The sequence below is a fragment of the Anomaloglossus baeobatrachus genome, chromosome 6 (assembly GCF_048569485.1).
Source record: "Anomaloglossus baeobatrachus isolate aAnoBae1 chromosome 6, aAnoBae1.hap1, whole genome shotgun sequence".
NCBI lineage: Eukaryota > Metazoa > Chordata > Amphibia > Anura > Aromobatidae > Anomaloglossus > Anomaloglossus baeobatrachus.
The window spans coordinates 254,044,143-254,060,971 of NC_134358.1; the positions used below are offsets into that span (position 1 = coordinate 254,044,143).

At 42.6% G+C, this 16,829-nt stretch overlaps 1 protein-coding gene across 1 annotated transcript in view; it reads right to left on the reverse strand.

Annotated features, from left to right (window-relative positions):
- The window catches only part of EXOC2 (exocyst complex component 2), a 288,387-nt gene that overhangs the window by 181,887 nt on the left and 89,671 nt on the right, over positions 1-16,829 (reverse strand). The window contains exons 6-10 of the mRNA XM_075314813.1: positions 13,119-13,199; positions 7,882-8,027; positions 6,317-6,398; positions 4,167-4,269; positions 1,900-2,018 (exon numbers count right to left, since the gene is read on the reverse strand). Of these exons, the coding sequence (XP_075170928.1) occupies positions 1,900-2,018; positions 4,167-4,269; positions 6,317-6,398; positions 7,882-8,027; positions 13,119-13,199 (531 nt within the window). The remainder of the gene's footprint in view (positions 1-1,899; positions 2,019-4,166; positions 4,270-6,316; positions 6,399-7,881; positions 8,028-13,118; positions 13,200-16,829) is intronic.

A 16,829-nucleotide genomic window follows, 5' to 3' on the forward strand; every position in this document is an offset into this window, starting at 1 on the left:
ACATTTTATGAGGGACCACAAGTTTTCTATGGGGTTCACATCAGGTGAACAATGGGGCCATGTCATTATTTTTTCATCTTTTAGACCATTACTGGCCAGCCACGCTGTGGAGTAGTTGGATGCATGTGATGGAGCATTGTCCTGCATGAAAATCATGTTTTTCTTGAACGATACCGACTTCTTGATGTACCACTGCTTGAAGAAGTTGTCTTCCAGAAACTGGCAGTAGGTCTGGGAGTTGAGCTTCACTCCATCCTCAACCCGAAAAGGTCCCTCAAGTTCATCTTTGATGATACCAGCCTATACCAGTACCCACCTCCACCTTGCTGGCGTATGAGTCGCAGTGGAGCTCTCTACCCTTTACTTATCCAGCCTCTGGCCCATCCATCTGGCCCATCAAGAGTAAAGCGGGCTTTACATGCTACAATATCGTTAATGATTTATCGTCGGGGTCACGTTGTTTGTGACGCACATCCAGCGTCAGTAATGATATCGCAGTGTTTGACACTTATGTGCGACCTATAACGATCGCAAAAGTGGCCAAAATCGTTTGCCGCGGAGAGGTCGTCCTGAAACAAAAAAAATCGTTCTCTTCGAATTAGCGATGTTGTTCCTCGTTCCTGCAGCAGCACACATCGCTATGTGTGACACCGCAGGAGCGAGGAACATCTCCTTACCTGCCTCCACTGGCAATGCGGAAGGAAGGAGGTAGGCGGGATATTTACGTCCCGCTTTTCTCCGCCCCTCCGCTTCTATTGGACGGCTGCCGTGTGACGTCGCTGTGACGCCGCACGACCCGCCCCCTTAGAAAGGAGGTGGATGGATGGCCAGAGCGACGTCACAGGACAGGTAAGTACGTGTGACAGGGGTAAGCGAGGTTGTGCGCGATGGGCAGCGATTTGCACAACCAACGGGGGTGCGTACGATCGCTTGCGATCTCGCTAGCGAGATCGCAGCGTGTAAAGCCCGCTTTACTCTCATTTCATCAGTCCATAAAACCTTTTAAAAATCAGTCTTAGAATATTTCTTGGCCCAGTCTTGACGTTTTATCTTATGTTTCTTGTTCAAAGGTGGTCGTTTTTCACCCTTCCTTACCTTGGCCATGTCCCTCAGTATGGCACACCTTGTGCTTTTTGATACTCCAGTAACGTTGCAGCTCTGAAATATGGCCAAACTGGTGGCAAATGGCATCTTGGCAGCTTCACGCTTCATTTTCCTCAATTCCTGGGAAGTTATTTTGAGCCTTTTTTGCCCAACACGCTTCTTGCGACCCTGTTGGCTATTTGCCATGAAACGCTTGATTGTACGGTGATCACACTTCAAACGTTTGGCAATTTCAAGACTGCTGCATCCCTCTGCAAGACAGCTCACAATTTTGGACTTTTCAGAGCTCGTCAAATCTCTCTTCTGACCCATTTTGCAAAAGGAAAGGAAAATGCCTAATAATTAAGCACACCTTATATAGGGTGTTGATGTCATTACACCACACCCGTCCTCATTTGCCTAATAATTCTGCACAGAGTATAGAACAATTAGTGTGAACACAACCTGATACAATGTTTAAGTAGAGCACGATCATAGCAAGTCATCTTATTAGATACTTTGCTTTTATGGACCTGCTTTTACGTGTTAATCTGAAAAACAACCTGGAGTAGATTGCATTTAATTTCCCCAAATTGAAGTGTAATTTCAGCTTGCTTCCCTCAAGTAAACAAGGCTAACAATATGAAAGTTCTCCACAGTCTGCAGTTATAGCATAAACACCAGTCTTAGGAAGACACACAAACCTAATTAAAAAGGGAAAGAACGTGAAGAACTTTTACGCTGGTATATGTAAGCATTTTACTGGAAAAAGAGATGGGTTAATGAGTGTTTCCATATTATCACAGCTATGCTTGCCTTTTAATTCTTTCACGTAGCCCTCTTTACAGCTGTGCATGAGCTGTAGGATCCATTTGTGCTGCGCTCCAATACACTGCCAAGCCGGGTCACCCGGAGCGTGGAGTTCGGAAAGATATCTGCAAGAAAAAAAAAGCGGAGATCAAAGATCAGCTGCTGACTACAACAACAAAGCTCGGCAGATATTATTTTTCTCCATTTTTTTGGGAAATGCAAATTTTTGAGATTTTTAAAGTATTAGAAAAATAGTTCTTTGTGGTCAGCTGTAAAGACAGATAACACCGGGGCATCCAGCTAGGACATATATTTGGGAACTGCTTAGACACAACTTCCTTAATAAAGTGTTATTAACAAAATATGATCCAATAATGAAGTGACCGTATCAAAAATATAAAATAAACATATAAAGGGCTAAATAAATTGCTTTGGAAGGATTTGTACCAGAACTTGAGAAAAAGCAATATGTTTACATGGTTAAAATGTCTTTAAAGCCTCTTATATCCCTTTACACCACATCTGGAAGTGGTCTAATAAGAATTCTGCAGCATATTCCACACGGCCAAAATCCGCAACAGTAAAAGACGTGATTGAGGTTTTAACATCCAATAAACATGGACATAAAATTTGTATTGTATTCAGGACGCATCCTTTATGTTGCAGAATGGCTGCAGAATGCGTAGACTTGCTAACTGGGAAATCTGCAGCGAGATCCACATCTGGAAAACATTACCTTGTCTGCATGAGATATCAGAAATCTCACTCACTTTGCAGGTACTGTAAAACACTGTGTGAATCAGCCCTAAAAGGGGTTGCCCACTACTTGGACAACCCCTTCTCATTCCCCTTGTTCACACTAGAAACATAAATAAGTCTATACTCCCCTCCGATGCGGCCACAGTTCCAGCGATGCCTGAGGTTGCATTCCCTGGGCCCACATGACATTGTTATGATATACGGGCCCTGCGACCAATCAGCGTCAGCTTCCTTTTCTCCATTTTCAGATATTTGAGTGGGAAGTCAGCGCAGTGCTCACAACCTGCTCAAACGTCCAAAAGTGGGGAAACTGACACCGGGCGCTGATTGTTATGACACACGAGCCCTGAAACCAATGTCATATGGGCCCAGGGAATGCAACCTCAGACATAGCTGGAACCATGGCCGCATCGGAGGGGAGTCTAGGCTTATTTATTTTTACGGGGGGTGAACAAGGGGAATGAGTAGGGGCTGTTCAGTTAGTGGACTACACCTTTAAAGGCAACGAATCAGCTAACTCAAACTGCCTGAAAAATAGAAGAATGGATCTTGCATTCTAAACATCTAGGTTTTACTCCGAGATTCTGCGGCATTAGTTCAAAGTACGACCATAGACAAAGTGACTAGTCCAAGTGGTAGGTTTGCAGGCTTCTCACGGCTCACTCAGCTAGACTGGACAGGTGTGTTCATATATCTACAGAGGGAGAAAGCTTTCTGTCTGGGCAGACGGCCAGGGAGAAGGCTTCTTGGACTGATTCTAAGACTAGTAACCTCTTTCCGGGCCATGACTTTTACTATAATTTTCTCTGAAACGCAACTGAATCTGGGAGTAAATCTTTGATTCCAGTAATGTTGGATCCGGTCTCTCTAATTCATGCCGCTCGTGGTTCAGGCATCATGAATCAGCTGACAGTTGCTCCTCTGATTGTAACAGTGTAGGCTGCAGCATCTGCGGAGCAAGCTAAGGACCTGTCCAAGATGTACTGGTTGGCTCTGTAACGTACAGGAACTTTCCTACATGCAGACAAAAAATGTTTAGATTTCTGACAGATACAGAGCAATGGTGGGAAACCAGAAATTCCATTTGGCTTGTTTTTAGGTCTCCTCCTCTGCTTTTGGGTCCTGTTCAGAAAACGAAATTGATGTATTTTTAGATATTTTTTTGTTCATGCCTCCACTTTTGTCATCACATAAAAAGCCAAAATGTGTTAATATGTGAGATGGTAAACAATAACTGAAGGCTAAATATTCACAATGGCCTGACTAAAGACTAATGAAACCTATGTCACCCACTAAGCAAATCCGCAAGTGCCCGGGAGGGGGGGGGGGGTAAATAAACGAATACAGCTGGTATTATATTAAATTGGCAAGTGTAGCAATAGTCTATTCAGAGTCTATTTTAGGACTTATCCCCAACCACAATGGGCGCAAGGCTCTTACATGATGCAACAAGCATGTTATATTAGGGTGTTTCCAGAACCACAAAGAATACAGAGCTTTATGCAGATGAATACCTGATGTAACGCTTCTGGTCATGCAGAGTGGAAGGGGTTTCCAAAAGTTTAGCCAACAGTAACTCCCTCAATGCTTCAATCCTGGTTTCTACTTCAGCATAAACTGGAGAACAACAAAGATTTTATGATTATTGGTACATCATAGTAAGACGCAGACGAGCAGGCGGAAATAAACTGTACATTGTGTACATCTTCCCATTGTTTTCTCGTCTCATGGGAGGGGGGGGAAAGAGATTATAAAATATATAAATCAGTGAATGGCATATTACCAGCCAGACTTCGATAATTATTTCACCTCTCTTGTAAAGATTGAAACAGCAGAAAAAAAGTCTTTAAATTTGCCTTATATTACATCATATCCCATGGCCCAAGAACCACCAACACCAAAGTAAGTTGCACATAGAAAAACTTTAATTGGTTGGGTCAAGCATATAAATATTACATGGGATATAAAAATTGTGACAAGTAAGAAGGTTAAATGACACATAAGAGCGAATAAAGAACCCCATGTGGGGCTACATGGATCAAATTAGGTGCACACAAAAGGGTGTACTCCCAGCAGGGCCAGTGTAAGTGCCTTTTACAAAACGCAGGTTCACCTAATCAAGAACTCTAGGCACATTACAAATAAATGAACAGGAATATATTCCCAGCAGAGCCAGTGTAAGTGCCTATACAAAAGATAAATTCACAGTCAGTGACAGAATAACACTTTAATAGATGACAATAGGCATGTTACTCACACACATCATCCGGTGAACAGGGATATGTTCCCAGCAAGGTCAGTGTAAATGCCATTGCAATAAACAGGTTCACAGTGAGTGATAGAGTAACACTTAAGTATATGAACATAGGCACACTGCCCAGGCATCTAGTCCAATGGACAGGGATATATTCCCAGCAGGGCCAGTGTACGTGCCTATATCATAAACAGGTTCACAGCAAATGACAGAGTAACACTTTAGTGCATGACAATAGGCACATTACACAAACACATGGTCCAGCGAACAGGGAAGTATTCCCAGCAAAACCAATGTAAGTGCCTTTCCAAGTTCACAGTAATGACAGGATAACACTTAGTACATAATCATAGGCACATTACCCAAACACATAGCCCGGTGGATATTCCACCAATTATAGCACTCACATGCAGTCACACAAGGGGGAAAAAGTCCCAATACGTATTTCGTGATGACTTCCTCAGGGGACCATGGTTGTTGCTAATTACCTTATATAAGTCTGCTTTAACTGTCCTGGTTGTTGCTAATTACCTTATATAAGTCTGCTTTAACTGTCCTGGTTGTTGCTAATTGTCTCTTGTAAAGATGTTCATTAAACATTGGTCATATTAATTAGTTAATTACCTTGTAAACAATTCTTGGATCTCTTGCCTTTGCTGCTCTTTTCCACTTTTTCGCTGTCTCTCTCCATTGGAGAGATATTCAGATTTCTTGGTTTTGGAGAGCAGCATGTGAAATCTCCTTTTGCAGTCCAACTGGTTGCTTTCTCAAGTTTTCTCTGCAGATCTCAGCTTTCAGCCATCCCTCCAAGCCTCTGCTAACTATAGTTCAGCAGCATCTGAGACTTCTAGTTCCTGCTGTTGAGCTTTGGTTGGCTACCTCTGGAATGGAGGGGTGAAAGCAAACGCCCGCGGTGAAGACTCTGAAGAAACACCCAATTGGTCTGCAATCAAAGATTTCACATATCGCAATCCAAAAGCAACAAATATGAATATCTCTACAACAGAGTGACATAGCACAAAATGGAAAAAAAATAAACAGACTCCGGGGAGCTCAGAGATTTTTACAAATTATGTACTTGATTTTTTTGTTAGCAAGTGACAGGTCTTCTTTGAAAGGTTATTCCTAAGATTCAAAGTGATGGTATAGTGCTAGGGTATGTAATTACTTTCTGATTGGTGGGAGACTGACTGCCAGGAACACCACCAATCGAGAGAGTGAAGGCGACCCAGAATTGCTATAGCGCTAGGTCCTTCAACAATTTTTGCCTGCACAGCAGTGCGCCTGGTCACAGCTCCAATCAAGGGGACATGCTGTATTCCTCTACATCGCAAGTGTTCTGGTCAGTCTCACAATCATACCTTTGAAAAATAAAAATAAAAAACGAAAAAACACAAAAGGATTTCTCACCTTTCTTAAACACATCTACTTCAGTCTTTCCAAACAACGATTTTGCTTTTTCATAGTCATTAATAACTATGTCATAATCACCCTAAACAAAAGGAAAGAAGCCGGTGTCACAAATATAAAAGATATAGACAGCACATCCATTCTTTACTGTAAAAAAAAAAAAAAGTTTTAATTAAATATAAACCTCTCCCTTGCCCACTAGACCATCAGATGTCTCCCTATGTGTATGTACATAGTGAGACCCATCAGTCTAGCTGAGCAGGCAGGAGAAGCCTGCGGGGACATACCTGACTAGTCATCTCATCACTGCCTGCACGTTCAGCTATTTTTTATCTGAAATGTTGCGTTTCAGAGTAAAACATAAACATCTCCCTTGTCCACTAGACCGTCAAATCTCTCCCTATCGGTATGTACATGGTGAGACCTATAAGTCTAGCTGTGCAGGCAGGAGAAGCCTGCGAGGTGATAACTTTGACTAGTCTCCTAATCACCGGCTGTACATTCACCTTTTTTTTATCTGAAATGTCACATTTCAGAGCAAAACATAAACATCTCCCTTGTCCAATAGACCGTCAGATGTCTCCCTATGTGTATGTACATAGTGAGACCTTTCAGTCCAGCTAAGCGGGCAGGAGAAGCCTGCGGGGACATACCTGACTAGTCATCTCATCACTGCCTGCACGTTCAGCTATTTTTTATCTGAAATGTTGCGTTTCAGAGTAAAACATAAACCTCTCCCTTGCCCACTAAACCATCAGGTCTCTCCCCATGTGTATGTACATGGTGAGACCTAGCAGTCTAGCTGAGCGGGCAGGAGAAGCCTGTGGGGACATACCTGACTAGTTCATCACTGGCTGCACTTTCAGCCATGTTTAGATCTGAAACATCGCATTTCAGAGTAAAACAAATACTCAGAATGCTGTAGCAGATCTCCGATTCTTGCTGCCCGTAGTACAAGGAGAACAAACACACTGACCGGTTCCCTTGAGGGATGAGCAATGTAAATTTACATGACAAATCTTGAAAATGTTTAGCTAATATAAAGACGCAAGGTTGTACTTGAACATTGTTCACTAATAACTATAGTATATAAGAAGGGCACTGTTTTCTGAAGAATTTGACACTATTACAGGGCACCTGTCACATTGAATGAAATGTCCGATGTCCCAGAAGAATGGTACACATTTTATAAATCAGGAAAAGCTAAAAAGATTGATATATAGGTTTGTGGGAAAAGATTTAGCATAACTTGTATTTTATATTTAGAAATCTCTACTTATTCATGGTTAGCAGTCAAGTGGCGGTCCTAACCAGTGACTGACAGCTATTTCAGAATCCAAAGTCATACAGCATGGGCTGTCAGTCACTGCCTAAGACAGCCCCCCTGACTACAGAGCTCCCATCAAGCCGAGATTTTGAGGAATACAATACAAGTGTGAGTGAGTCTTGTCTCACAAATGAATATAGAAATCTGTTCAGTTTCTCTTGCTTTTGAAAAATCTTTAAAAATACAAACAAATACTTGTCCGATAATCTGTATTATATGGTCGCCTTCCATAACTTACCTTCTGAATGTTCCTCTCGATGTTGAGGGGTAGGTTGAATAAAAATTTAAATCGCTGGAGAACGTTCAGCGCGTTTCGCGTCGAGTCTGCTTTATCTTTCCTGCCCAGTACTTCTTGAAACAGAGTGTCGGCTGTGGTACTTGCACCTGACAACAGAAGGCAGTGTCTTTCATACAGATGTCAAGATTTCAAACCCAAGGTTTAGAAGAATCAATCTCTTCTTTCCTTCCAAAAACCTATTACGACGCAGTTGGCTTATGACAAATGAACCGCAGCCGAAGATATTTTTATTATTTTCGGGGCTGACCATCCCTGGAGTGCGTCATGATTGGTAAAAATTCCCTACTCACAACTCTTGGTGTAACACGCAGTTTCTCCTGAAGGTTACAAAGGTGCTATTGTGATTACCTTATACTGGAGGCCATTTATATATACAGATATATATAGCTTGTAAATAGCACACATTTCTCTACCCGTGAATTAACCTAATTATTCCTTCACCCCAAAGAAAATAGGAGGAAAAACTGGAAACGTTTTGATCCCTGCCAGCAGAACGTCTCTACATTATCTGGTCTAGTGACCATACTTTAAGCAAAGATGAAGAAATTACATCAGTCTCGCTGGGTGGCTTGCGTGCCATATACTCAGCACTGTGGGTGGCCCCGAGCAATTGAGCGCACTGGCTAAAATAATTGTTTAAAGCAAGTACAAAGTTAAAACTCTGCAGGAACCTTCAACTTGAAAATAAAAATCCTCACCCACACAAAGCTAATGTTTCCCTTCACAAGTGTAAATAGCGGTGTTAAAAAGAGAGAAAAAATAAGGGGAAAAGTCTCCGATAATAAAACTGGAAGCACGACATGAGATATCCTCGTGTAAGATCATCACTGACCAGTCGAGTCTTCAATAGAGTCCAGAGACATTACCTAATCTGTCCAATTCTAATTTGTGTAACCAAATAGGGCATGTACCGCACAGTATTTATATATGAACTATATATAAAGGGTTAAAATCGCCAGACCTCCTGAGCAGGAGTTGTTCCTATCTACTCCGGTGGCTTCAAAAGTCTACAAAAGGGAAGGTCTTGGCCACCTTGGCAAATATTTAGAATCCATTTGTATCAAATCCAGTTGAAGAGGAAAAAATTGGATGCAAATGAATTCCGAAGTTTCCATTTTTAAACTTTGATTTCCAATTTGTATTTTGAATGGATCCCTCGGGTACTCGTAACTAGTGATGAGCGAGCACTACCACGCTCAGGTGCTCGGTACTCCTAACTAGTGATGAGCGAGCACTACCACGCTCAGGTGCTCGGTACTCCTAACTAGTGATGAGCGGGCACTACCACGCTCAGGTGCTCGGTACTCCTAACTAGTGATGAGCGAGCACTACCACGCTCAGGTGCTCGGTACTCCTAACTAGTGATGAGCGAGCACTACCACGCTCAGGTGCTCGGTACTCCTAACTAGTGATGAGCGAGCACTACCACGCTCAGGTGCTCGGTACTCCTAACTAGTGATGAGCGAGCACTACCACGCTCAGGTGCTCGGTACTCCTAACTAGTGATGAGCGGGCACTACCACGCTCAGGTGCTCGGTACTCCTAACTAGTGATGAGCGAGCACTACCACGCTCAGGTGCTCGGTACTCCTAACTAGTGATGAGCGAGCACTACCACGCTCAGGTGCTCGGTACTCCTAACTAGTGATGAGCGAGTACTACCACGCTCAGGTGCTCGGTACTCCTAACTAGTGATGAGCGAGCACTACCACGCTCAGGTGCTCGGTACTCCTAACTAGTGATGAGCGAGCACTACCACGCTCAGGTGCTCGGTACTCCTAACTAGTGATGAGCGGGCACTACCACGCTCAGGTGCTCGGTACTCGTAACTTGTGATAAGTGAGCACTACCTTCTATTGTCCTAGGCAGGAGCAGTCCTTAAAATCAGATCCATTAAATAGTTGACCCAATTGATAACCCACCATTATGATCAGTTTCCCATAAACTTGTTAAGAAAAAAAAGCATCTGTTCTGTCTGCTATCTGTTTTGAAGACTAGTTGTTTTTTTTTCTCCATCCAAAAACAGATAGAATGGATTCAAAAGGAACACATTTTAGAAAAAATAAAACCCATTCTGGGTCTTTTAAGTGAGGGTTTTATTTATTTTATTTTTTATCATCATTAAAGCTGTTTTTACATGTTTTTTTTTTTTATAGGCTCTTGGAGGTAAAAAGTGGAAAGCTTCCTCTCTTTAAGCTCTATGCTTTTACCCAAGAATACTCATCAGTCTACAGTAATAGTCATCTTGTCGAAGCTTGGTGAGAACAGTCTACTTCCAGAACAGTTGGGAGACATCCACATACTGGATAATCTGTCTAAATTTTTAAATTGTTTTTACGCCTTTGTGAAGTCGTGGTCAATCTTATTTTAGGTTCAAAATTATACCCTTATTGCTTAAAGGGAACCTGCCACCACTGTCCATGGGGTGAGATCTGTGGACTGCATGACAGAGAAAAAAAGCTGAACAGAATATGTAGGCTTGCTGGAAAAGATAAAGTACAACTTGTATTTTATTTATGAACTCTCTTGTGGTTTTTTTGAAGACTAGTCCAGTGGGCAGTCCCTATCTCTGCATACAGTCACTGAATAGGACCGCCCACTGGACTCATGCATACAAACATCAGGGAATTCAATCAGTATAATGCAAGGGTTACTGAAACCTCCCACAAAATGTTTATCAATCTGATCAGAACTTCTTTCTTCTCATACAGAACTCTGCAATTTACAGTCCATGGCAAAGACCTACATTAAACAGTAACATGCTAATTTTCTACAATCGCCACTAGAGACAGCAAAAAAGAATACTTCATTATTATACTGTAGATTTAACCTTTCAGGAGACATTTCTCCGCTTTTCCACTTTCATTTTTATCTTCCTTTCTTCCAAGAGCCATTTTTTTTACATAGTCGTATTAGGGTTTGTTTTTTTTGCGGGACATGCTGTAGTTTTGATTGACATGATTCAATGATTCAAGCAATGGAGCTGTGGGAGGGCTCGGTTTTTGAGGGATGAGACTACGTTTTTACTAATATCAATTTAGGACAGAAATTAAATTTTGATCGCTTCTTACAGTATTTTTTAAAGCGGTGACCAAACCCAAACCCCCCCCCCCAAAAAAAAAAAAACGCAATTTTGGTGTTTTGAATTTTTTTTCTGCTTATGGCGTGGTGATACCACATGTGAGTATTTTAAATTTTATTATCTTTATTTTTATGGGACGATAAAAAGGGATTTTGATTTGAACTTTAACTTTATTACATTGTTTTCATTTTTTTTTTTTAAGAAAAACCTTTTACTGAATTTATTTGTTTCCTTAGCTTTAGCTGACCTGAACCTGCGATCGTCTGATCGCTTATACTATGTACAGCAATGTTACAGTATTGCAGCACATAGTAAAAAAAAAAAAAAAAAAAATCACGATTCCCTTTGGCAAAGGCAGGGTTTCAAAAGGAGCTGCTCTGTAACAACAGGTATGGAGGGTCTTCAGTAGACCGCCGGCTGTCATTACAACCCATTGGCATCTCGTGATCGCACTGATGGTCACGTTAGAGAATGAAGCACCTCCGTGCTGAAGTGCTGATCAGAGGTTGACTGCGACATTTAACAGGCTCCGCTCCACCTACAGCGGTTAGAGGCTAGTCCTGGCTTTGTGTCACAGCCATTACCTGCCAGGTATGGCTTAGACTCACCCCATGTGCCTACTCCATACACCCACTACCGACCTGCACCATACTGTTTCAGAGATATCGGTCTTCTTATTTAGCGCTAATTTTTATGGTCTTATCAAGTGGGCATGTCTTCTCTGGGGGGGTGTCGTAGGAGCACCATCCCCTTGTAAAGATCTTGAACAGTAGCGCTAAGTAAAAAGGTCCATATCTTTAGAATGGCATGTCCAATTAATAATAATAAAAAAAAAAAAAAAAAAAAACAGTAGAGAATTTAGGGGAGCAAAAAAAAAAAAAACAACAAAAAAAAATGGCTATGTCTGACCTTGTATTAGATTCTCTCTAACAAAGTGGGCTCAATGCTGACACATGGTACCTACTGATATACTGGAAAAAATTATCAACTAGAAAATTGATGTGGATTTATTTAGCACACAGTATTGTCTAGATTGGTTGTTAGGCTGCTTTCACACATCCGGTTTTTCCTGTGCGGCACAATCCGGCGCTTTGCAGAAAAACCGCAACTGTTTTTTTTTTGCTGTCGGATGCGTTTTTTTTGCATAGACTTACATTAGTGCCGTATTGTGCCGCATGGGCTTGCGTTCGGTCCGGTTTTTGCCGCATGCGGCAGATTTAGCCGATGCGGCGTCGCCGGATGGAACGTTGCTTGGCACGTTTTTTGTCCGGCAAAAAAAAAAAAAAAACGCATCGCGACGCATCCGGCGCGATTTGCAATGCATGATAATGGACGCCGCATGCGGCGTCCTGCGGCAAACACCGCATCCGGCCGCCGCATACGTTTTTTTCCACTACGCATGCTCAGTAGACTGCTGCAAGCGGCAAAAACCGGACGGGCCGCATGTCAAAAAACTTATGCAAAGGATGCCTATCCGTTGCATAGGTTTTAGAGCCGGATTGGCCGGCTCTGCTAAAACTGGAGGTGTGAAAGCAGCCTTACTCTACAAAACTCTCAGCCGTGGACAAGGTATAAGAGCCTCTGGACAGAAAAAGAAAAATATTCCTACTCGCTGACCGCACAATGAGCACTGCAGACATGGTAGATTATATTTTCCTTATACAGCAATCCAGTTTTATTTTACATAGATCCAGAAATTCACTTCACAAGAACTGTATGTTCCATGCACAATGCAGGTGCCATTCTAGAGAACCATCATTTCTACTGGGCAACTTTCTATGTAAGTCACAGACCGAGCTAGAGAAGTCAAACAAACTTAGGAAGTTATTATATCAATATCACAGTGGAAAAAAGAGAGAACGCCATCTCTTCTACATATCCTGGCACAAGGGTGCAACATAAAAATAGTGCTGCTTTCATTACATGGGACTGTAAAGTCAGAGACACTCCATCATCGGATCTTACAGTTTGCGCATAATGAGTTTGACTCACTGCTTTAAGTGAATTTCTCTGTGGAAGAAAGATGTTTGCAGGAGAGGAATGAAAGGAAGCAGTTTAGCTGCTAAGAGATGTTTGCTAGGGAACAGAACACTTACTTTTCAGAACCTTCTCCAATTTTTGCGTCATTGACCCTTCCACTTTTTCCGTGCCATCCGCCTCCAGTTTTTGATGGATTGCTGGAAAATAGATGATCATTAGTGGGTGTTTGCTATTCAGATAACAAGGCTCCTGCTACAACTGGACACACAGTAACAAGTCAACTTAAACTGCAAAAAGACAGAAGATTTCAGCACGCTCTTACATAGCGACTAGTGATGAGCGAGCACTACCATGCTCGAGTGCTCAGGACTCGTAACTAGTGATGTGCCAGCACTACCATGCTCGGGTGCTCGGTACTCATCATGACTATTGATGAGCGGGTACTACCATGCTTAGGTGGTCGGTACGCGTAACTAATGATGAGCGGGCACTACCATGCTCGGTACTCGTAACTAATGATGACCGAGCACTACCATGCTCATTTGCTCGGTACTCATAAGTAGTGATGAGCGGGCACTACCATGCTCATTTGCTCGGTACTCGTAACTAGTGATGAGCGAGCACTACCATGCTCAGTACTCGTAACTAGTGATGAATAGGCACTACCATGCTCGGTACTCGTAACTAGTGATGACCGAGCACTACCATGCTCAGTACTCGTAACTAGTGATGAATAGGCACTACCATGCTCGGTACTCGTAACTAGTGATGAATGGGCACTACCATGCTCGGGTGCTCGTTACTCATAATGACTAGTGATGAGCGGGTACTACCATGCTTGGGTGGTCGGTACTCGTAACTAGTGATGAGCGAGCACTACCATGCCCAAGGGCTTCGTACTCATAACGACTAATGAGGAGCGAACACCACCATGTTAGGGTGCTCAGTAATCGTAACAACTAGTGATGAGCCAGCCCTACCATGCTCTGGTGCTCATAACGACTAGTGATGAGCACACACTACCATGCTTGGTTGCTCGGCAGTTGTAACGACTAGTGATGAGCGGGCACTACCATGCTCGGGTGTTCATCTGTGCTTGTACAGGTTAAAAAGAGCTACATTTAGGCTATGTTCACACGCAGCATCTTTGCTGCATATTTTTCTGCACCCAAAACCTGGTCTCTTAGAAGTAAAAATGCCCGATTTTTGCCGCTTTCACTGCGTTTTTTAGGTTTGGATTACATGTGTGCTTTGTACACAGTACATGGGGAGATTTCGGAAAACTCAGCTTTTGCTTCAATTGTAAAAAGCAGCCTTTAATTCGCATAAAAAAAAAATGCATGAGGAAAACTGCATGTGGACATAGCCTTATAATTTAAAAGAATTTAACAGTTTCATAAAACCCCTGTCTCCAGGCAAAGTTTATTTTAAAAAATATAAAAAAAAAAAAAGGTCCTTGGTTCACCCAGCATCTATACCTCAGCTCTTGATATTTGGTACTGCATGCACTGACATGTGTTGATAACAGGATTCAACGGCTGTGCCCAATGAGACCCTGTGAGTCTATGAGCCTACCGATTGGCTGCAGACACTGGGAGAAGTGGTGGAAACTTCGTGTTGGACCAGGGGAGGGTAACAAAAGTTTCTCTTTTTTTTTTTTTCTTCTAAACAAGCTGTTTCTGGGGACAGGGGTTTTCTAGAACCGGAAAACCAGTTTAAATTAATAAACTACACAACGGAGACACAAGTCAGCCTAGCACAGGCAATAAAATATCCGCCCACCCAGACTGAACGACACATCCATCAGTGCCCCTCCAGCTGCTGAGGTCCCACACTGAGCAGTACAAGCTGCAGCTGTCAATCATGCTGGAAGGAAGGAGACTTAAATACTCTAGGACACATCAGCGCTCATTGTTCATCTGCACTCATAAAAACTATCAATTTAATAGGAGTTTGCAGTCATTCTGAAATGTATTTTCAAAAGTAAGTACACTAGTCTTGTCAAGTCTAAGATCTATTGAATAAAGAAGTATAAAACAAGAAATGCTATGCCAACTACATATATTTGGGTGGCATATTTCTAGAACATATATTTTCACTGGGTTACATCAAACTATGCAGTGCAAGAAAACCAATGCGTAAAAATACTTCCTAAATCATTACACCTACCCGAAAGCAAACGGAGCGGTCCCGTATTTCTTCACATGCATCAATAAAACTCAATGAGGGATCACATGTAAACATGACATCGTTGCATGCCCGGGTGCCTTGCATGATTTATGGGTTATACGAATAATCAATGGAACATAGCAAATCACATAGTATAGCAGTCTCATATACAGAACTCACTATAGCAGAAGAGGACTGACGAGTACAATACTAGGTGGCCATTCTCAGGGCAGCATTACCCTAAGGACTCACAGGAGACTCAAGGTGAACAGGTAACTTCGGAGACAGATACCATATTTACAATGGTTTAAATTGCCTGCTTAAATTTATTATTCTCTATGTACTGCCAAGTTTACCCCCAAAAGAAAGCAGACACCCCCCTCTACAAAAAAAAAAATAAAAATAAATTAAAAAAAAAAAAAAAAAAAAAAATCACACTTACCAGACCCCAACTAATTAGAGTTGGCAAGTGAATGGTCTCTCACATACAAATCTGTATCACTGTCAGGTCCTCCTTTTGTTCTATGGCGTTTGGCTGCCCCTAGTGACTGGAAGCAGTATCATTCACGCGGACTGATACTGGTACCCAATCTGTGTGTGAGAGCTGCAGTGCAATGCAGCCGGAATGGCGACATAGATCTCTGTGTGAGAGCCCATCTAGCAACAATACTTGCCAACTGTAAATGTTTGGGGTCTGGTGAGTGCAATTTTGTGTGTGTGTGTGTGTGTGTGTGTGTGTGTGTGTGTGTGTGGAGTCTGCTTTCTTTGATGACGAGTCCTGCTTATTCTTTGACTTTTTCAGCTGTTTGGACCCTTTCTTATGGAACTGCAACTAGGGAGTATTTTTGGAGTGGGGTTTATATTTTATGCATACTCCAAAAAACCCAAAAAATCTTACTAGGGCTTATTTTCAGTATAGACCTTATCTTTGGGGAAACCGGATATCTATCTATCTATATATCAAGTATCCAGGGTACAGCTTGCATAAAACTGTAAATTTGGTGTGCCCTCTAAACAAGTGAACACAGCCATTAATGTCTAAACCACTGGCAACAAAAGTGAGTAAACCTCTGAATGAAAATAGCAAAACTCTGTCGAATTAGCCCTTTTCCTTCCCCGGTGATCCATTAGTGTTACAAGGTCTCAGGTGTGCATTGGGAGCAAGTGTGTTAAATTTAGTGTCATCACTCTGTGACGCCCTGGCAAAGCCAGGTTGTCACAGAAAGAGTTAATCCTCCTTGGTAATCTGATCTCACACTGGTGCAGCAAGACAAACCACATCCCCCAGGGTAAGAGAAAAGCAGAGCAGAGGGGAGGGGCTGGAGCAGAGTGTTTGGACAGGCAGACAGAAGAGAAGTCTGGAGTTGTAGCTCCCAGGATGATAGTGAAGCGTGCTCCGAAAGGGACGGGACAGGCTGCAGTGAGGAAGGGGCCAGAGGTAGCCGGGCAGGGTAGTGGCCCCCCGGTACCTGGGTGACCCGGATCACTGCAGGGGAGTGGATTCCCCGTTCCCGGCTGAGGAGAAAGAGGAAGAGAGTGGGGAGAAAGGCACCTGGCTGCAGGGAAAGAACAACAGGAGCTGCTGCACCGTGTGTGGGACACTAACACCCCCGTACCGAAGGCTGCGGACACCGGCAATTCCTAGTTACCAGTGACTC